This window comes from Balaenoptera ricei, chromosome 7 (genome assembly GCF_028023285.1).
Source record: "Balaenoptera ricei isolate mBalRic1 chromosome 7, mBalRic1.hap2, whole genome shotgun sequence".
Taxonomy (NCBI): Eukaryota; Metazoa; Chordata; class Mammalia; order Artiodactyla; family Balaenopteridae; genus Balaenoptera; species Balaenoptera ricei.
In genome coordinates, this window is record NC_082645.1 from 76,784,678 (window position 1) to 76,808,300 (window position 23,623).

General features: G+C 35.9%; 1 protein-coding gene across 6 annotated transcripts in view; it reads left to right on the top strand.

Moving 5' to 3' along the window:
* PMS1 (PMS1 homolog 1, mismatch repair system component) overlaps positions 1-23,623 on the top strand; it is an 85,090-nt gene that overhangs the window by 36,867 nt on the left and 24,600 nt on the right. For 4 of the 6 annotated variants that reach the window (XM_059928333.1, XM_059928329.1, XM_059928335.1 and 1 more), the window contains exons 7-10: positions 14,162-14,278; positions 20,463-20,585; positions 21,137-21,280; positions 21,433-22,325. In XM_059928333.1, the coding sequence (XP_059784316.1) occupies positions 14,162-14,278; positions 20,463-20,585; positions 21,137-21,280; positions 21,433-22,325 (1,277 nt within the window). The remainder of the gene's footprint in view (positions 1-14,161; positions 14,279-20,462; positions 20,586-21,136; positions 21,281-21,432; positions 22,326-23,623) is intronic. The other 2 variants (XM_059928334.1, XM_059928330.1) reach the window with 1 other exon arrangement.

Sequence of the window (23,623 nt, forward strand, 5' to 3'; positions counted from 1 at the left end):
GCACCCATAAGTTTTGGTATGTTGTATTTTCATTTTCCTTTATCTCAAGGAATTTTATAATTTCCTTTTTTATTTCTTCTTTGACCTAGTGGTTGTTCAAGAGTATGTTGTTTAATTTCCACATACTGTGAATTTTCCAGTTTTCCTTTTGCTATTGATTTTTAGCTATTGCATTGTGGTCAGAAAAAATACTTGGTATGTTTCAATCTTTTTAAATTTGTTAATACTTGTATCGTGACCTAACATATGATTTATCCTGGAGAAAGAGCCAAGTGAGCTTGGGAAGAATGTGTATTCTGCTGCTGTTGGGTGGAATGTTTTATATATGTCTATTAGGTCTATTTGGTCTGTATTGTTGTTCAAGTCCTTTGTTTCTTTATTGATTTTCTGTCTGGATTTTCTATCCATTATTGGTCTTGATCTGAAAAAAAGAACAACTAGAGAACCATGTAGAGGATGGAGTTGCCTTGTAGAAGAGATGTTTGGGGTAGCTTCCTTTAATATGTGTTAGGGAGAAGTAAGAGTCAGTTTGGAGAAGAAAAGTCTCTTGAAAAACAAAATGTAATAGAAAGGTGATCTCTTCAGTTTGAATAAAGAGGAAAAGCTGAAATCAAATATTGTATAAAGCAGTAGCAGCTTGATTTGCAAGTAACCTTTTCTGTAAAGTTAAATATGGGAGGATGTAGTGATTGCTTCAGAGATCCACGATTAAAGAGCTGATCAGAAAGACTGATCTGAAAGATTTCTATAAGCAGTATTAAGAATATAAGTAATCTGGAAGCAGTTATTAAACTCTGGTTGAATTCAAAAAGGATTTTCAGAGGAGGTGGCTTTAGAACTGGTTCTTGAGAAAGACTTAGTGGGCAAAAGCATTCAAAGCACATGCAAGGTCAAGGAGTCATGAGAGGTCAGAGAAAGCCGGCATAGGAAAATAGATGAGGCTGGAAAGGTTGCTTGGGTCTAGATTCTAAAGGATCTTGTGGACTTTACATGGGAATATGGACTTCTTGCCAAGTGGTGAATGGGAACATAATAAGAACATTTAGTAGGAGACTAACAGAATATGATAATTCTCATGGCAGTTGGAGAATGGACCAAATTATGTTTAGTAGTTGTGTAACAGAAGAAGCTGGTTCAGTAGTCCAAGCAGTTGCACAGAGCATTTAGAAAAGGGTATAGGCAAGAGAAACATTTCTTTTTTTTTATATATATCTTTATTGGAATATAATTACTTTACAGTGTTGTGTTAGTTTCTGCTATACAGCAAAGTGAATCAGCTATATGTATACATATATCCCCATATCCCCTCCCTCTTGAGCTTCCCTTCCACCCTCCCTATTCCACCCCTCTAGGTCGTCACACAGCCCTGAGCTGATCTCCCTGTGCTATGCAGCAGCTTCCCACTAGCCATCCATTTTACATTTGGTAGTGTATATATGTCAGTGCCACTCTTGCACTTCATCCCAGCTTCCCCTTCACCCCTGTGTTCTCAAGTCTGTTCTCTACGTCTGCATCTTTATTCCTGCCCTGCCACTAGGTTCATCAGTACCGTTGTTTTAGATTCCTTATATGTGCGTTAGCATACGGTATTTGTTTTTCTCTTTCTGACTTACTTTACTCTGTATGACAGACTCTAGATCCATCCACCTCATTACAAATAACTCAATTTCGTTCCTTTTTATGGCTGAGTAATATTCCATCATATATATGTGCCATATCTTCTATATCCATTCATCTGTCAATGGACATTTAGGTTGCTTTCATGTCCTGGCTATTGTAAATAGTGCTGCAGTGAACATTGTGGTACATGTATCTTTTGGAATTATGGTGAGGAAAACATTTCTGATGTAGATAAGATTTGATTAGCAATTGGAATTAATCTTTCTTGCTTTAAAGACCACAAAGAGTATCTACAATCTCCCTTTGAAAATTATGCAGAGGTTAACTTATGTTTTCAAATTTTTGCTTAGTTTTTTTGACTGAACCATACCTTCTTTACATGATTCAAAACCCAAAAAGTATGAAAAGGTAGAGTGAAAAAATTAATCTCATCTTTGTCTCTCATATGCCTAGCTCCTATAAGCCCCCCCTCCCATAGGTAAAGTTACTGTTACTAATTTCTTCATAACCTTAGGAAAAAATAATTATGCATACTATATTCCAAAACATGGATATAAAATAAAATAAACAGTTAAGCAGAGTAAAGTAAGCATTAAAAGATTTTATATTTATTTTTTTTAAGGGGGGAGGGAGGGGTCTTTTTTAATTTTTTTTTTTTTTCTATTTGGCCATGCCATGTGGGTTGCGGGATCTTAGTTCCCCAGCCAGGGATTGAATTCAGCCCCCCCCACCCCCACCCCACTCAGTGAAAGCACTGAGTCCTAACCACTGGACCACCAAGGAATTCCCACATAAGAGACTTTATATATCGAACTCTTCTAAATAAATTTTACCGGTTTTAAACTCTAGGGCTGCTTAGTAAGAATCATATCATATTAATGCTTATTATGTTAATAGAATGTGATATTCTTTTAACAAGAGTATTTGGTATTGTGATGGAATAATCCATAATTAGATACTAAACTCAAAACATTAAGCAATAAAGTTTCTATAAGCTTCTATAGCTAATGTTGTTATCATACTGCCAGTGGGGAAAGAGATTGCCTTTTCTTATATTGTGTTTGTGCCTCTGCCCTTTTCTGAACCATTCAGTACAAATACATGTCCAGGAGTAGATAACAATAGATACAGATCCAATTATATTGTAAGACCTTGGAAGTAGTTAAAACTTCTGATTTTTAAGAAATTGAAACATGAAGTTCTCAGTACATGTCTGCAAATAATTTGCATGAAAAGTTTGGTTGCACTCTACGCCAATATGTATACTTTGATTTCATATTCTAGGAGTCACCTTTGCTCAGGCAGTCTTATTAGCATTACAGTGTTTAGTTAATTGTTTATTATCTATGTGTAACCTCCTTTTTCCCATTATCACAAGTTGCCTTCACAGTTGAGGTTTACTAATTAAATACTGAATATTCTCATCTAACTTCAAATAGTATATGTCAATGAAGTGGGAAGAGTGGCAAGATATATTTGGCTAACTTCAATCAATTACATGGCGTGCATGTAATAATATATTTTTTATAGAGGTGTTTTCTCACTGTCATCATCCTGACTAGAGTCAGATTCTTACTTGGCACATCCAGATGCTCCAACTTTGTGTGACCTAGATAGAAAACATATGGGGGTATGTGTGTGTATTTTTAGCACACGTTAAGCTTTCAGCCTAAGGGCAAAATATATGAAAAACTTCAGATAGTGAAAAGAAGATCTCTGTTTTAGAATATAATACAGGATTGATGAAATGGTGGGGAAAGCAAACTAAAAACTACTTGCTGTAAAAACTGTAGCACTTAAAAATTCAGTACTTTCTATAACCTTAATTTTTAATTACTACATTTAATTGTTTAGGTGTGTAATAGTGGGTCCTGTTTTGAAAATGAATCTTAATTGCCTGAGTAATAGTGAAGATTTAATTTACTGGCAGACCTCTTTATTGTTTATTGTTAGCCCAACTATACTTAGAAAATGCTTCTAAATCAGCCCCCTGATCTGATGCAGTAATTGCCCAGTGTGAAATAATGCTCTAGAACTGCTAGTAGTATTTACATTAAAAAAAAAAAATTCACATTCAGTGGTTCTCATGTTTCACAGCTTGTTTAGAGCCCATTTCCTCAAGTGATCTTTCTGCAGTTCTGTATACTAGCTTTTCAATAGGTCATGCAGTGCAATAGCATCTTTGCATTAATCAGCAGCTAAGATTCTTATCTGAGGCATCACTCTGATACAAACTAAAATACACAAGATGACGTTTCCACTAGAAAGATCACAGGTTTTATAGCTGTATTAAGTGCAGGAATTTTAAAACATTAGTTTTCTTGAAATATTTTCATGACTACTCATTCTAAATACATTTTATACATATATATGAATCAGAGAGCTAGCTAGCTAGCTTTAAAGAGATAAACTTTTTGTGAATAAGTTTTTATTGCTCAACTACTCCTTGTTAAAAATAACTTGTAGACTCAAATCAATAGAATTAGAAATGAAAAAGGGGAAGTAACAACTGACACTGCAGAAATACAAACGATCATGAGAGATTACTACAAGCAACTCTATGCCAATAAAATGGAGAACCTGGAAGAAATGGACAGATTCTTAAAAATGCACAACCTGCCGAGACTGAACCAGGAAGAAAGAGAAAATATGAACAGACCAATCACAAGCACTGAAATTGAAACTGTGATTAAAAATCTTCCAACACACAAAAGCCCAGGACCAGATGGCTTCACTGGCAAATTCTATCAAACATTTAGAGAAGAGCTAACACCTATCCTTCTCAAACTCTTCCAAAATATTGCAGAGGGAGGAACACTCCCAAACTCATTCTACGAGGCCACCATCACCCTGATACCAAAACCAGACAAAGATGTCACAAAGAAAGAAAACTACAGGTCAGTATCACTGATGAACATAGATGCAAAAATCCTCAACAAAATACTCGCAAACAGAATCCAACAGCACAGTAAAAGGATCATACACCATGATCAAGTGGGGTTTATTCCAGGAATGCAAGGATTCTTCAATATACGCAAATCAATCAACATGATACACCATATTAACAAATTGAAGGAGAAAAACCATATGATCATCTCAATAGATGCAGAGAAAGCTTTCGACAAAATTCAACACCCATTTATGATAAAAGCCCTGCAGAAAGTAGGCATAGAAGGAACTTTCCTCAACATAATAAAGAACATCTATGACAAACCCACAGCCAACATTGTTCTCAGTGGTGAAAAACTGAAACCATTTCCACTAAGATCAGGAACAAGACAAGGTTGCCCACTCTCACCACTATGATTCAACATAGTTTTGGAAGTGTTAGCCACAGCAATCAGAGAAGAAAAAGAAATAAAAGGAATCCAAATCGGAAAAGAAGAAGTAAAGCTGTCACTATTTGCAGATGACATGATACTATACATAGAGAATCCTAAAGATGCTACCAGAAAACTCCTAGAGCTAATCAATGAATTTGGTAAAGTAGCAGGATACAAAATTAATGCACAGAAATCTCTTGCATTCCTATACACTAATGATGAAAGATCTGAAAATGAAATTAAGAAAACACTCCCATTTACCATTGCAACAAAAAGAATAAAATATCTAGGAATAAACCTACCTAAGGAGACAAAAGACCTGTATGCAGAAAATTATAAGACATTGATGAAAGAAAGATGATACAAATAGATGGAGAGATATACCATGCTCTTGGATTGGAAGAATCAACATTGTGAAAATGACTCTACTACCCAAAGCAATCTACAGATTCAATGCAATCCCTATCAAACTACCAATGGCATTTTTCACAGAACTAGAAGAAATAATTCTAAAATATGTATGGAAACACAGAAGACCCAAAAGGATGAAAACAATCTTAAGAAAGAAGAACAAAGCTGGAGTTATCATGCTCCCCAATTTCAAGCTATCCTACAAAGCTACAGTAATCAAAACAATATGATATTGGCACAAAGCTGGAATTATCATGCTTCCTGATTTCAAGCTATACTACAAAGCTACAGCAATCAAAACAATATGATAGGGACTTCCCTGGTGGTGCAGTGGCTAAGAATCAGCCTGCCAATGCAGGGGACACAGGTTCGAACCCTGGTCCGGGAAGATCCCACATGCTGCGGAGCAACTAAGCCCGTGCGCCACAACTACTGAGCCTGCGCTCTAGAGCCTGCGAGCCACAGCTACTCAGCCCACGTGCCACAACTACTGAAGCCCGCACGCCTAGAGCCCGTGCTCCACAACAAGAGAAGCCACCGCAATGAAAAGCCCGCGTGCTGCAACAAAGAGTAGCCCCACTTACCGCAACTAGAGAAAGCCCACATGCAGCAATGAAGACCCAATGCAGCCAAAAATAAAAAAAAAATAAAAAAGTTATATAAAAAAATACATATGATAATGGCACAAAACCAGACACAAAGATCAATGGAGGAGAATAGAGAGCCCAGAAGTGAACCCTCGCGTATATGGTCAATCTACAATAAAGGAGGCAAGAATATACAATGGGAAAAAGACAGCCTCTTCAACATATGATGTTGGGAAAACTGGACAGCTACATGCAAAAGAACCAAACTGAACTACTTTTTCACACAATTTACAGAAATAAATTCAAAATGGATGAAAGACTTACATGTAAGACCTGAAACTGTAAAACTCCTAGAAGAAAACATAAACAGTACACTCATTGGTCTTAGCAATATTTTTTTGGATCTCTCTCCTCAGGCAAGGAAACAAAAGCAAAGATAAACTAATGGGACTACACTAGAAAGCTTTTGCACAATGATAGAAACTGTCAACAAAATGAAAAGGCTGCCTATTGAATGAACAAAGATGTTTGTCAACAATATATCTGATAAGGGGTTAATATCCAAAAAGTACAAAGAACTCAACAACTCAACATCATAAACAAATAACCTGATTTAAAACTGGGCAGAGGATAGCACAGGGAGATCTGCTTGGTGCTTTGTGACCACCTAGAGGGGTGGGATAGGGAAGGTGGGAGGGAGACGCAAGAGGGAGGGGATTTGGGGATATATGTATACATATAGCTGATTCACTTTGTTATACAGCAGAAACTAATACAACATTGTAAAGCAACTATACTCCAATAAAGATGTTAAAAAAAAAAAAAAAGGCAGAGGACCTGAGTAGACATTTTTCCGAAGAAGACATATAGATGGCCAACAGACACCTGAAAAGATGCTCAAAATCACTAATCATCAGGGAAGTGCAAACAAAAACCACAGTGAGGTATCACCTCACATCTGTCAGAATAGCTATTATAAAAAAGCAACAAATAACAGGTGTTGGAGAGGGTGTGGAGAAAAGGGAACCCTCCTGCACTGTTGGTGGGAATGTAAATTGGTGTAGCCACTAAGAAAAACAGCATGGAGGTTCCTCACAAAATTAAAAATAGAACTACCACACGATTCAGCTATTCCACTTCTGGGTATTTTTCCAGAGAAAACAAAAATACTAATTTGACAAAATATATGCACCCCTATGTTCATTGCAGCACTGTTTACAATAGTCAAGATATGGAAGCAGCCTAAATGTCCATTGACAGATGAATGGATAAAGAAGATGTGGTACATATATACAATGGAATACTACTGAGCCATAAGAAAAGAGTGAAATCTTGCCATTTGCCACAACATGGATGGACCTAGAGGGTATTACGCTGAGTGAAATAAGTCAGAGAAAAAGAAATACTGTATGATTTCATTTATATGTAGAGTCTAAAAAACAAAACAAATGAACAAACATAACAAACCGAAAGACTCATGGAGAACCAACAGGTGTTTACCAGAGGGGAGTTGGTGGGATGAAAGTAAAACAAAACAAAAAATAGTAACTATGTGAGGTAATGAATGCTTATTAGCTTGACTGTGGTGATCACTGCACAATATGCAATGTTATATGAAACAGTAAGATTGTACATCTTAAATATGTACAGTTTTTGTCAATTACACCTCGAAGCTGAAAAAAAGATTTTAAAAAAGAAATTATTGCTCATTATCAACCAAATATTTCCATGTCCTTAATTATCCTATTGATACCAATACTGCGTTCTAATTCAGCCAGCTTTTAATTTCCTAGAGGGCAAGGATTCTGACCATTTTTTTCCTTGTATGTCTACGTAACCCATTACTCTTTTCTCTGTGATGGGACCTCAGTACTTTGATGTGTATAGGCATGTTGAGTGGACCAGTGCTTTTGGAGTCTTTCAGGAAGGCTGTATTTATATAAATAGATTTATTTTTGCAGTGCAGCTCCCAGTGCAAAAAGGATTAAATGTTATGTGACATACAGAAGTGTAGGTTATATAGCTGTTAATAGGACATTAAGATTTCTTTATTTGATAAGTATCACTTTGGAATTTTTCACATAAATATGTGGAGATAGAGCCTTTGATTAAAGTTTGAGTGCCCAAACTCTGAAATCACTTGAAATCACATGTTTTAACCTGAAATCACTTGAGCATAGCTTTTTTGCCTTTAAATTTTCTAGTATGGAGGATGAAGAAAATAAAAGGAACTCTGCACATTTTTACATAGGAAAGCAGTTAAACCAGCTGATCAGTGACTATCCCAGATGCTGATGAAATGAAGCACACTAATGACTTAATATGATTCCTACCTAAACACATTGTGTTTAATGGTCAGAATTCAGCAGCATTGCATAAAAATTATATCTAAGCTGAAATTGTTCAGAAGTGTTAAAAAAGCAGTGGCTCAAAATTCACTTGAAAAAGAAAAAGATAAACAGAACTAGGAACCAGTGTCATTCAAAATGATCTTCTTTCAAAGAGCCTTGCTGCTGTCAGTATTATTTGTAACTTTTTGGTAGGAATCATTTTATCAGTATCTGTTTATAGAAATTGGAAAGAACCTCAGTCACCTATTTCTATCCTCCATCTAGAAGCATAACTAAGGGAGAGAATATTGGAAATGCCTGTGGCCTGAGCTGAGTTAGAATCATCATTAGTGGAGTATATAGCTGGTGGCTTTCTACATCCATCTCATTTTAAAACATGTAAATAATATTCGTTATGTGACAGACACTAAATTTCTGAGTTGAACAGCATTGAAGTCCCTCATCTGGAGAATCTATCATCTCATGCAAATTAACACTCAGTTACAGAATTTGTTAGCTCCTATTTTTTCTTTAGATCATATAATATTATGCTAGCTTCTTCCCTTACTATAAACTCAAAACTAAATTCATGTGTTTTATGTTTTATCCTTTTGTGTAAATTAAATTGTATCATTACTGTAAGATACACCTGAGACAGTCTGTAAAGTCTTTAGCATTGTGTAGCTAAATAAAACCGGATTTTAAAAAAAGAATGAAGTACTGATACAGCGTGGATAAAACTTGACAAAGTTATGCTATAAGTGAAGAAGCCACTCAGAAATGACTATGTATTGTATGATTCCATTTATATGAAATACCCAAAGTAGGGAAATTTATAGAGACAGTAGATTAGTGATTGCATAAGGTGAAGGTGCAGGGACATGGGGAATGACTGCTAATGGGTACAGGATTTCTTTTTGCAATGATAAAATTGTTTTTAAAAATTAGACTGTGGGGATTTAGTTGCACAGCTCTGTAAATATACTAAAAACCATTGAATTGTATACTTGTATACTTAAATTGTATCATGTGTCAATTCTATCAGGATAAAACTATTATTTTAAAGAAAAGAAGGAAAAGCAAAGTTTTGGATTTCCTAAAGGAATAGACAAAGACTATAATTTCTAACCCATGTAGTGGTGTGAGAACCAGCAGTCTTAATATTTAAAAATAAAGAGCTAGTTTTCAACTCCACTAGGGTTACTTTTCTCTAGAAAAATGTATTCATTTGCTCACTCCTTCAACAAATCGTTTACTGGGCCCTTCTGAGTACTTGACGCTGTTATTGGTACTAGGGATTCAATCACATTCCTGATTCTTCTCCTTTTCTTCCTCTCCCCATGCAGTGAGTCACCAAATCACATCAAGTCTGTTTCATATCCTTTAGTCTATCTCTGTTTTCTTTTACTCTTAGCAGTGTGCTTGGTTCTGTTACCCAGTCCAGTGATTCTCAGCCACAGTGTTAATATTAGTAAAATACCAAAGTTTGCAAATGTTTTACCTTTAAAAAAATAAGATAAATAATCCTGTAAATGTCACTTTTACTGACTTGCATTCCATTGTATTTTTGTGAGTGGAAGAGAAAGCAATAGTGTTATAGCTAGTGTGCCAGGAAAAACACACAATCGTCAGTATCTATGAGAATATTTTGCGAATGTGAACCTCATCCATTTTATGTGTCCTCAATAAAAGTTGAGAATCTCTGAGTTGGATTATTACAGTCACATTTTTAAATCCATATTGCTTTAGTTTCAGTTCTCACTAAATCATTCTTGCCAAAGATCTCTTTTTTTTAATTGAAATATATTTGACATAAAACATTGTGTAAATTTAAGGTATACAACATGTTGACTTGATACTGTATTATTGAATATAATATGATTGCCATTGTAGCAATAATTGCACCTCTATAACATTAACTAATTTTTCTTTTTAGTGGTTGGAATAATTAGGTTCTAGTCTCTCAGCAAGTTTGGTGATTGTAATACAATATTATTATCTATATTCACTATACTGTGCATTACATCTCTAGGATTTATTTACTACTCATTGCAAGTCTGTACCCTTAAATAGCATCTGTCCTATCCCCCCAACCCTTATGCCCTGGTAACTACCAATTTTACTCTGTTTTGTGAGTTTTTCCTTAGATTCTACATATGAGTGATATCATACAGTGTTTGTCTTTGTCTCACTTCCCTCACTTAGCAGAAAGTCCTCAAGGTCAAAAGATCTCTTTCTAACATCCATATCTGATCATGGCATTTTCCCAATTAGATTTGTCCATTGATTCTGCATTGCATATAAGAGAAACTATAAACTTCTTTGCATGATATGCTAGGTCATTCATGATCTTGTTCCTGTCTATCTGTCCAGCTTCATCTCCAGCAAGGCATATTTTCTATGCTTCCATACCTTTGCATGTGCTCTTCTACCTGTCAGGAATGCCCTTCCCGTAATTTGTGGGTGGCAGACTCCTTTCAAGTCTCACCGCACATGCAGTTGCTCTGTGGAGTAGACTTAGGTTTCTTCTACAGTGTTCCCACTGTGTTTTGTATTAGCAGTTTTCATAATGCATTATAATTATTTTAATACCTTACTTTCCTTTTGTATTTTTAGCTCCTTGAAAGCTGGGACCTTGTCCTTCTATCTTTGTATTCCCAGCTTTTAGCATGGAATCTGGTACAAAGTAGATGTTCAATAAAATGTTTGCTGAATAAATTTAGAAGTTTCTCCAAAAATTTTAATTTAGCCAGAGCATTTATATATTATAATATGTGCTGAAATAAAGATTAAAAATACTTATGTGACATCCCATGTTTCCTGGAGCAGTTCCAGTTTTAAATAGTGTATTGTCCTTTAAGTGGAAATGTAGTTACCAAAACATAATTTTTTTTAGAAATATACACATTGATCCTATACCTTAATTTTTTAATTGTTTACAATTTATTTTTCTATTTGATTTCATGTACTTTAGGTCCTTTTTTTCTAATTCAGATCACTTTCAAAGCAATAGACAGTGAAAAGTTGGCATCTAGGACAGAACAGTACCTAAATTCTAGTTCTGTCATTTTGCTGGGACTAATTACTACACATCTGTATTTATATGAATATTAATAAATAAAAATTATTGGAAATTTAGAAATCCTTAGGTATAAGGATCTGCATAATAAGGTTAAGGTTGGTACTGACAAGCTGCACTCTCAAAAATATTCTGACTTCAGGATGCTATAAGAGTAGCTCCCAGTCTTTTTTGGATTTCTGTTATTTTGGTGTGGTTTCTTTGATTTGGAGACCCTGATTTTTCTCCTTGCCCTCTTCTAAAGGTAAATTATTTATTTAACTTGAAATGAATTTTTAAAATAATTTTGTTTTGAGAATGTATTAATACCCTCAAACAACTGGAGATTTCATAACATATCACATACTCATACATGAAAATGCATTTGTCAGAGACAGTATTTGAGAATTCCCAATTAGGGTCTGAAGTTGGCTCTAACTTATTACTATCCTTGACTAGAGAGGAGAGAGATGTTAGCGAAGTAAAAATTTGGAGCCAGAAAGGTTAGGGTATAAATCATGATTCCATGATCTAATATCTCTGTTTCTTTGGTTAAATCAATCTGAGCCTCAATTTCTGCATCTGGAAAATGAGATAATAATACCTGCCTGAAATGGTTGTGAAAATTAATGGTTTCTAGAATAGTAGTGCCTAGTAAGTAAGTTCTTCATAAATCGTAACTCCTACTTGATTAGTATTAATAAAACCCTGGGAATAGGTAAAAGGTTTTCCTGTTGCACTAAATACTGGGCAATTTGTCTTCTTGAGCAGTTGTTACACTATCTGTTTTCCCCAGCAGGTTGGTCTTTGAGATTCTAAAAACAAAAGTGGCTTACAGATGATTCATATCAAGAAGCAGAGTCAGTGACTATTGTCACCTTGTCCAGAAGAGAACAGCCCTTTGCTGCTATCCCCTGACATGCCAGTTAGAGAACAACATGAATTCATTTACTTCCCCTTTCATTTTATTATACATAATATTGTTAGTACTTCTTCCTGCCTACATAGGTTCCTGGTCATGTTAAGGAATTTGTTTGGCTAGGATCCTTTGATCTAGCCAGAGTGTCTCTCTTTCTTTTAAACCTTCTCTACAATCAAATATTTAAATCAGTGTCTTTTTACTTGGAACAAATAACCTTTCTACATTACAAAAAAAAAGAGAGAGAGAGAAAGAACAAAGGAGAACTTTCTCAACTTCCTTCCATTGATTCTACAAACCTACTTGTTTGTATACCCATTCTTCCCTTACTGCTTTTTGTTCAAGTGTGTCATCAAGAGCTTCCCTTGATCCACCTGCCTCCGGTTATTGCTGTCTGCTTTCACTTTACAGCCAAACTTCCTAAAAGAGCTGTCTCTTTCATATGTTCCCCCTATAGTCACTGTCTAGTAACTAAAATTTGGCTTCGTTTACTCTGCTTCCTTAGAACTGCTCTCATCCTCCTGATTGCTAAATCCTATGGCCACATCTCTTTTTTTACCTTGGTCCCTCAACACTGGTCACACATAACTACTTCTTTCTTCTTAAAGAAACTTCCTTGTTCTATGCACCATACTGTCCTGTGACTCTTCTTGCCTCTGTGGCCAATCCTTTCAGTCTCCTCTTCCTCTGTCTGCCTCTTGAATGTTGATGTTTTCTCCTAAGTCCTTTACACATTTTCTTTAGGATTTAGAGGGTTCTAAGTGAATATTTGTTGAATGAATGATATGTGTCTGTATTGGTGGTTTCTCAAGAGATTTGACTATAATTGGACCTTATTAACTGAAAAAATTTCAGTATGTGGTACCTGATCATACACTTCACAGCCAAACTTTGGTGCAGTCTCTCTGGACTATGCTTCTCTTAAACTACCCTACTAGATGCTTGCAGTGAAAAAAAATCCAAGCTCACTATTCAGCTTTTATGTCTGTAAGGTTCAGTTAGCTTTTTTAAAGTTTTCTGTGTATAAAAGGTAATTATAAAGGTAATTTTAAAAAGCATGCATTATCCTAAATTTTTATACCAGTTTGACTATTCACAGAAATCTTATAGGTGTCTGTCCTCAATAAAACAGTAATACTTTACTTGGAGTAGCGATTTAATTTAAATATACTCTGAAGTATATACTCTGAAGTTTAGGATTAGAAGAGGGGAGAGAATTAATATTTAATGAAACTGTTTTATGCCAGACACCGGCCTATGTGTTTGCCTACATCATATATTTTCATCTTCCAATAACTCGGGGAGATAATTATTCTTAGTCGTCTTATAGAGAGAAGAAAATTGAGGTTAAGGGAAGTTAAAATAGATTCTACACTGCAGCATATTTGGCTACTAAAATTTGGAAACGGAGTTCTGTCAGACATGCATATCTTTTTTTTTAAAATTTTGTTTTATTATTATTATTTTTAATAGTAATCTTTTATTTATTTATTTATTTTTATATATTTATTTTTGGCTGTGTTGGGTCTTCGTTTTTGTGCGAGGGCTTTCTCTAGTTGCGGCGAGTGGGGGCCACTCTTCATCGCGATGCGCGGGCCTCTCACTATCGCGGCCTCTCTTGTTGCGGAGCACAGGCTCCAGACGCGCAGGCTCAGTAGTTGTGGCTCACGGGCCTAGTTGCTCCGCGCCATGTGGGATCTTCCCAGACCAGGGCTCAAACCCGTGTCCCCTGCATCGGCAGGCAGACTCTCAACCACTGCGCCACCAGGGAAGCCCCAGACATGCACATCTTATAGATGATGTGGAATATATAAGCTAGGGATGAATGCTAAATATAGCAATAAATTGTATAAGTACTTGAGTTTACTAAATCCAAATTGTGTCAAAAGTTGTCTGTGTTATTTTGTCCCTAGGCAATTATTTGGCAGAAAACTAGAGTATCAGATCATAAAATGGCTCTCATGTCTGTTCTGGGGACTGCTGTTATGGGCAACATGGAACCCTTTCAGTACCACTCTGAAGAATCTCAGGTATACAACAAAAATGTCCTTTAATAATTCTAATTTACCAATGAAACTGTTAAATTATTTCTTTTTTGTGGGGTTGGTGTTGCAAGAAGTTTTTCTTTTAAAATTTTAACGAAGTATGTGTATAAGGTACAAAAAGAAAATACGCACAGAGCTCATATTAAACCTCTCTTCCCAGCCCTGCTTCCTGTTTTTATCTTTTCTATTTATTGTTTAATTTTAAGTATCGTGGCTACATTAATTTTTTAAGTGATTTTCAATTTAGAATCTTCATCTGTTTACTTTCTACAATGAAAGAAAAGAAGTTGAGCTCTCTTACCTTTGTTTTCCCTTTCCCATCCTAGATATGTATTCCAGCTTTATTTTCTTGATCTGTCAGCTTCAGACAGTCTTCTTCAGTCCCAGTAATATTGGATGAGGTTATTAACACTCCCAATCTTACTTCTACCCGCTCTTCTCCCTCTCAGTCATGTCAGCTCCACTTTCATGTTATCTAGCTTAATAACCTATTTTCTTATGTAACCATCTTTTGTTTGTTGGAAGATTTTTAATTATGTAATCATCTTTTATTTGAAGATTCATTCTAAAAGTTGAAAGCTTATATGGAGTATACATTACTATGACTTCTCTGTTCTCCTTTTCTTTTTTATAATTTGTTGCAATCTCTTTTCTGCTACTAGTTCCCCTCCTATCCTTTTTTGCAGTATTGAGTTCTTAATTATCATCTTATTAGAGTCTTGGATGGGAGCTTGCGCTCAATTAATGTGTTAAGAGTTCTCTCTCCTGAGGAACAATTCAGGCCACCCTTAGTGGCCATGATCTGACATGGGTTCTGTTTTTCAGAGCTCTCTTAATAGTTGTTTAATTAATAGTTTAGACACTAGTGCCACCTTGGACTGGTCATGGTGGCTGACTTGGGATAATAAGGGTACTGTCTAAATTCCCCTGGGTTCCCTGTGGCTTCCTGGAACTTTGTTGCCTATGCTGGTAACCCAGGAAGCTTGTGACAGGAGATCCAGACATGATATCTGTGGTGTTGTGCTTTAGAGATTCTACCTGTCATAGTTTGGTCTGAGGACCAGCAGCATTGGCATTACTTAGAAGCTTGTTAGGTGAAGAATCTCAGGCCTCATCCCAGACATACTGAATGAGAATCTGCATTTTAATACGGTCTCCGAGTGCATATTCAAGTAGGAAAAGCACTGATTTAGACCTTGGTTAGTTATGATTCCATGTGTGATTGGAACATGAGTCAGTCCTGCAGTTGGGATTTCTTTTCTTTGATCTGTATTGAGATATGTTGCCAGATCTGTGCATGTCCATTGATTTTTTTTTTAATAAATTTATTTATTTTATTATTTTATTTTTATTTTATTTGGCTGCATTGGGTCTTTGTTGCTGCGCGCGGGCTTTCTCTGTTTGCGGCGAGCGGGGGCTACTTTTCCTTGCGGTGCACGGGCTTCTCATTGGCATGGCTTCTCGTTGCGGAGCACGGGCTCTAGGCATGCGGGCTTCAGTAGTTGTGGCACGTGGGCTCAGTAGTTGTGGCGCATGGGCTTAGTTGCTCTGCGACATGTGGGATCTTCCTGGACCAGGGCTCGAACCCGTGTCCCCTGCATTGGCAGGCAGATTCTTAACCACTGCACCACCAGGTAGCCCCATGTCCATTGATTTTTAAATTTTCTCTTGAGATAGAATTGTACAAGGGCTGCTGGTAATCTTTGACAGATAACCAAAACTTTGCTGCACCTTCATGTGGTTATTCTTGCATGGGGGAAATGAGGGAACTTGGAAACCATGTGTTGCTGAGTAGTACCACTTCAGTGGGTTGTCAGAAGGACAGACTTTTGAGTGTCTCTCTAGTGGGAATGATCATCCAACCAAATCTCTCTTTTGTTCATGCACTGTGTGTCTAAATGGGTATTGTATTTATGTTGCCACCAGCTACCCATCACCATTCCATGCTTTCTGGGCTTTCAGAGTTTCCTTGACCCATTGTCATTCCTAGCCAAAATCAATCTTAAGTTGTTTACCAACTGCTAATGTTTGCCCCTCTCACCTCACTTTTGTCCTCATTGCATACATTCAAGTTGTGAAACTTGGCCACCAAGGCCCTTCACTAGACTGGGGTGGCAGATGCATAAGTCATTGGGAACCTTGGATGCAGAAAAATCTTCATAATATCTGTTTCTATAATGTTGAGGGTCCCTTTCTTATCTATAGCAACTCCATATGGGAAGAATCTCCTAATTATGGATGGTGATCCCAGCTGCACCACTGCTGTGGTGGCATTTCTTATGGAGTTTCCCAGTGTGGCTTTGTTGGTTTGATGGAACTCCTCAAGTTGGTTTTTTTGTTTGTTTGTTTGTTTTGACATCTATCTTCTCTTTGATAGCTCTGCATCAATCCATGCTAAGTTCTGGGTGAATTCCTCAGTGCTGCCTGATTTTTATTACCAAAACAATATCTACTTTTCTGTTCTTTCTTCTAAACTTGATTTATAGGTACCAGTTTTGATTTCTTTATCTTCTGCGTTTTTTTAAAATAATAATGGTTTTTTATTTACTCTTTTAAAAGCATGGTACACATACTAATTTCAGTCATTTTCATATTGCTCTATCATTTTTATTCCTGAGAGAATATTCTCTCATTCTCTGCTATTTTATATGCTTTAAAATTTTAATTTACAAAATCACTTTGAATGCAGATTTATTGTTTTGTTTTTCCCTCCCACTTTCCCCTCCCTTCCCATAGTTTGGCAGATACCGCTGCCCTCCCAGCTCCAATTCAAAACTAGGTATTAATATTAGTAGTTCATGCCTTTTGTCCTGCCAAGATTTTGCAGACCCTTTTTCCTAGCTGACTTGGCTTAACCTTATTTTTGGTTTTGGAGTTGTCTCTGTTCTTTCTGGTGATCCTTGCAAGCAGCTCCAAACAGTGGTCACAGTATTTTTTAAACATTTGTGGGGGTGGGAGGAGAAATTTGCCCATTTCAAAGGGAAAGACTGATTTAAATCCCCTAACTATATGTGATTTCCATACCAGAATTGAATTTCCAATTGGCCAGCTGGTTTCTTTTTTTTTCTTTCTTTTTTTTTAATTGATACACAGTTGACATATTAGTTTCAAGTGTACATTGTTATGATTTGTTATATGTATACATTGTGAAGTGGTCACCACAGTAAGCCTTAGTTACATCCATAATCACACATCGTTACAATTTTTTTTTTTCTGATACAGCTGGTTTCTGATCATAGAGCACATAAGGGCTTTTGATTTCCTCCATCACTGCCTGTTATGTTTAGCATTCAAAACATCTTTATGTTTGTCTTATTTTTAAATGGTTAGGTCTTTAAAAATTTTTGTAAAAATTTATTTTATCTATCACTGCTATGTATTTGCAGTTGGGATGGAGAGAAGGGAATTATTAATAAGTGTGAATTTATTCCACTGTCCTGATCAGAAGTACTTAAATTTTTACTTTAGAAACATAATTCCCATAGGGTTCTAGAGGTTTACCGAAAGAGGAGAACGTCAAGGTTACTTCAACAGAATCGGGGCAGAGAAGAAGAGATGGGTTTGACAAACTGGGTAGGGGGCAGGGCTGTTTATCATGGTAAAGGAATATAGGAGGAGCTAGTTGGACAGCAGGGTAGAAGTGAGCTTAAATATTTTATCAAGTTTTGAATGTGGTGAGATTGAGAAGATTTGTATGACAGCTAGTTAAAGATAGTAAGCATTTGGGGATGAAAGAAATAAAGGTTCTACATCTGTATCTTAGCATCACTGGTGTATGTGTATAGATGGGAATGAAATTACTCAGGGAGAGTAGAGAGCAAGAAAAAAGGGTCTGATGATGGAACTCAGGGGGACCATCATCATTATAGGCTGTAAGCAAAGGGAGAGAAACCAGCAAACCAGACTAAAGAGGAAGTGTCAGAGAGGAAACAGAAAGACCAAAAGAGAAGGCTGAAGCAGTGTCATGCTTCTCAAAGTAGAGAGTTGTCATTGGCATCAGGGTCTGTAGAGAGTCAGGTAAGGGTAGAACTAAGTGTCCATTGGAGTTGGTCACTGAGGTAGAAGCCAGGTTATAGAATATTGGAGATGAAGGGAAGGAGAGAGGGGTCCATAGCTGAAGGACAATCAGGGGAGAATTATTTGTTTATATTTTGCCTTTGATTTTTGTTTTGCTATTTAGTTAATAGTTGGGTATAGAATCTTATAAGGTCTATCTAATTTTTTATTTTGTTGCACTGATTTGGTCTCTTACAGACATTTTTCTTCACTCGAACTAGATGGATTTTCACTTTTTATAGCATTTTATAAGACTTTGCCATTTGATTTTACTATTCCATATAACTTACAGTTTGTTAGCTCTTAAGGTTGTCTTAAGCCATTTTTAAAGCTCAGTATTCGGAAGTAATAGTATTTATTCAGTGGCCAGCCAAGATGGTGTGGAAGGAAAACACGAGCAATATTACCAATTTTTTCTTCATTTTAATTTTCATTCTTCCCTATTCTGGGTATTTTTTTTTCCATCAACAAGCCCAATAAGTCTTTCAGGGGCTAAACAGGCTCTCCCTGATGCTCAGCAGGTGCTTTAAGAAGGGTCTCATGTTACTTGGTAAATTATACAACCATTTATAAGTCTTGTGAAGTTTTACAGTTAATTAAGTATTTTCATTTTATAATGGATTATCTAGGTTTATTTATTAACTTTTTTTAATTGGCACAGTTTGGCACTGTGACGGTAATGTGCTTAGTGTTCTAAAATTGGTACTGCATCTCCTTAAACACTTATTTCCAAGGGCAGGGATAGCCATAGACATAGGTGGCAGCCTGCAGAATACATTGGTAAGGAGCCTCATGGTTTCTGCTTAACTAAAAATAGCACCCCCACTGATACTCTTGCTTTTCTAAACCTAAGCTGAAATTTTCCCATTATTACTGTTTCTTAACAGGTTACAGCTGATGCCAGTTGTTTCAGATAAGAGATTATTATAGGCCTGTATTTTGAATAATTTGACCAAGATCACACTAGTAGTAGAGCTGGGATTTAAATCATGTCAGTCTGGCTCTATCCAGTATTCCTAACAATTCTCTGTATTACCTTTAAAAGTAAAAGTAGGAGCATTTTCCTTGCCTTCTGTTCCCTAAATCAGTCAGTCTTCTCGCTGGTATTTTCTCTAGGATTCTTCTTTATTTTCTCCCTCTTCAAACATATGTAAAATAGTTCTCTAAACAAAAATGAAGATAAAGTACAACGCTGCAATGTATCAAAGAGTAAAAGATTTTTTTTTTCCCTCAGTAATGAAAACCCAGTCAGATTGACTTCCTGGCATACTCAGAATAAAGATAGAAACAGCCACTTCTTTACAGAAAATGGTGGCTGAAAAGAAAAGGATAAAGAGCCAGAGGAAAGTCACAGTATGAGGAAAGAAATATTTAGACGACAGAAAGAAGATCAGGTTGAGCAGAGAGCAGTATTTATGCTGTATGTCCTATGACAATAGGATATATGCCCGTTGGTGAAACTCTCATGAATGCCAGTTTTTCCTTAAAATAGAATTGCAAAAAGGGAGAGTCAGAGGCTGAGAACACCAATTTAACACGCTTCAGTAATTTATTTAAGGTTAATGCTCATGACATGGTTATCAGGAAATATATGGCTCTTTAGACCTTAAGATGAAAATCCATTTGTTTGTTAATTTTTTTATACCTTTAAAAAAATATATACAGTGTTGTTTAGGCTTTTTAATTTATTTTACTTATTTTATTATTTTTTTAAATTTTTAAATTTTTGGCTGCGTTGGGTCTTCGTTGCTGTGTGCGGGCTTTCTCTAGTTGCGGCGAGTGGGGGCTACTCTTCGTTGCGGTGCATGGGCTTCTCACTGCGGTGGTTTCTCTTGTTGCGGAGCACGGGCTCTAGGCGTGCAGGCTTCAGTAGTTGTGACACTCAGGCTCAGTAGTTGTGGCGCACGGGCTTAGTTGCTCTGCGGCATGTGGGATCTTCCTACACCAGGGCTCGAACCCATGTCCCCTGCATTGGCAGGCGGATTCTTAACCACTGAGCCACCAGGGAAGTCTCAATTTTTTTATACCTCTTAATGTATATAGCCAGACCCGTGGAATCACATTTATCATTGACATTGCATATCAATTCTGTAATTATTTATTACAATTATAGATTTATCTAAGTGGATTTCTTCCAAAGCACGATGCAGACCACTCTTTCACAAGTCTTTCAACCCCAGAAAGGAGTTTCATCTTTATAAACAGTCGACCAGTACACCAAAAAGATATATTAAAGGTAATCTTTTTAAGAAAAAGTATCACTTGGATCAGAAATAAAAACTCTGTCACTTGTCAGCTTCTTATAAGGACTACTTCTAAGAATTTGTTCCAAAATAAGGAAAAGGAAAAATAGATACAATATCATTTATTAAGCATTGTGCTAGGTACCTTACATATGACTCTTCACAACAGTTCTGTGGTGAATTATTATCCTTATTTATAGTGAAGAGACTGAAATGTTTGTGACTATCTTAGACCACATAACGAGGAAGTAACACAATTTGGATTTGAACCCAGGACTTTCAAAATATCCATGACACTATGATCTTTTAACCATGAAGCCAGTTGCATTGGATATTTGTACTTCTTAATGAATGCTTGTGCTTTATGTAAGTTCAAAGACTCTAAATGAGCATTACTATTTAGATACTACTTTTCCTAATAAGCAGTTACAACCACTCAGTTTCTCAGTTAAATATGCTTCTTTTGGTGGTATTTTAAAGATGGCTATACTATCTTTTTTTATGTCTTTCTTTTTTGTCTTTCACTCATTACATATATTTCTAGCTAATCCGACATTATTACAATTTGAAATGCCTAAAGGAATCTACTCGTTTGTATCCCATTTTCTTTCTGAAAATTGATGTTCCTACAGCTGATGTAGATGTGAATTTAACACCAGATAAAAGTCAAGTATTATTACAGAATAAGGTAATCTTTTTCAGATTTTTTTTTGTATTTATGCTATTTATAAACTTACGCAGTCCTAACCATTTTCATATGAAAAAGATTTGCTTGTTTCTGTAGATTTTTTAATATTATTTTCATAATTTCCTCTAACATTTGTTCATTTGTATTTTTAGGAATCTGTGTTGATTGCTCTTGAAAATCTGATGACAACTTATTATGGATCACTACCTCGTACAAATTCTTATGAAAGTAATAAAACAGATGTTTCCTCAGATGACATGGTTGTTAGTAAAACAACAGAAACAGATGTGCTTTTTACTACGATGGAAACATCTGGAAATAATTATCCAAATGTTGATACTTCAGCCATTCCTTTCCAGAATGATGTGCATAATGATAAATCTGGGAAAAACACTAATTATTGTTTGAATCATCAGATGCATACTGGTGACCATTATGATGATCATTTTAATAGTGAAAATTCTAGCATTGATAAGAAGAGTGGAAATACATTTCAGGAGATCCCAATGAATAATTTATCATGTGAGGACACCCAAAAGGAATATAGTGAAATTTGTTTTGTAGGTTCTGTTAAGCAAGCCCAATCAGAAAATGGCAGTAAAGGCCATATAGATGAGAGTGGGGAAAATGAGGAAGAAGCAGTTCCCGAGAAGTCTTTGGAAATTTGTGTAGATGACTGGAGCAAGGGAAATGCACTTAAAGATTCAAGAGGAGAAAACATTGAACCTGTGAAAATTTTAGTGCCTTACGAAAGTTTAGCATGTAAAGTAAGTAATAATAATAATAACCCAAGTCCTGAACAAAAGAATTTCAGTGAAAGTTCCTATAACAAAAAATCAAATGTGGTAGATAACAAATCTGGACAGATTACAGCTTATGATTTAATTAGCAATCGAGTAATCAAGAAACCCATGTCAGCAAGCGCCCTTTTTGTTCAAGATCATCGTGCTCAGTTTCTCACAGACAATTCCAAGACCAGTTTGGAAGATGCAACAGTACAAATTGAAGAACTGTGGAAGACATTGAGTGAAGAGGAAAAACTGAAGTAAGTTTCCAGAGCTTTCATGGGACCTGAATGCTCAGATATTTCCATTCTATATGACTCACTGGGTTAAAAAAAATTTTTTTTAACTTATTTATGGAAAAGCAGAATGGAAAACGGCTTTTGGCTTGACTAAAGTACCTTTTTTGGCATCACTTTTTTGTTAATTTAGAGGTTTTTATGGGGTTTGTTTGTTTTTTATTTTGGTACAAGCCTTAACTACTTTCTGATTTAAGTTTGTAGTTAAAGGTTTTCCATTCTTAACTAAAAACTACCATTTTCTTCTATTTCTTTTTTATGTTTACGTTAATCTTATGACAGGACTTTTTCTTTTTTAACCTTTTGCATTAGAACAGTGGTGTTTTTAAGATCTTGACTATTCCCTTTTTAAATTGGTCTCTAAAATATGTAACACAATACAAAAATTGTAACATTGTTACAGATTTAATTTAGTGATGTTAATACTGTTCCTATTCAGTATAACTCACAGCTTTCTTATAAAATCTTTTATTTATTGACAACTTATAAACTATGGTGGGTTTTGGGGGCTAGGTAAATAGGTGGTTTGATCTCTTTGATTAAAATAACTACATATTATTTGCCATTTTTAGATCAGATGATCTGAATAAATATTCCAAAAAAATATGAGGGGTGTTTCTAATTGACTTAGGGCACTTGCTGTAAATAAAAAATATTATGTTTTGAGTGATTTAGCTCACAAGAAAATGAAAGAGTGCAATTATACTTCAGTCACATATTATTACCTGAGGCAGTGGTCCCCAACCTTTTTGGCACCAGGGACTGGTTTCGTGGCAGACAATTTTTCCACTGGTGGGGGCCGGTAGGGATGGTTCAGGTGGTAATGCGAGCGATGGGGAGCGGCAGATGAAGCTTCACTCGCTTGCCTGCCACTCACCTCCTGCTCTGCGGCCCAGTTACTAACAGGCCGTGGACTGATACCAGTCCGTGTCCCGGGGTTTGGGGACCCCTGACCTAAGGCATCGCAATACTGTGTCAAACATCTGGAAAAAATTTAAAATGTAACCTGTCATCCAGAGTTTATATTTGGTGATAAACTACATGGATACTTGACCAATTGTTTTTTAATTTTTTCATTAGCTTTTCAATCTTATAAAGACACTGTTAATTTAAAGTAATAAAGACCACTATTAACACACCAATAGGCAAAACCTCTGCAAGTTAACTTCTATCTTTTTTTTTAAGTGGGGATGGTGGTTGTGTTTTGTTTTTTAATATATATCTGTAAAAGATAAAGATACTCTTATTTTAAACAGAGCCAT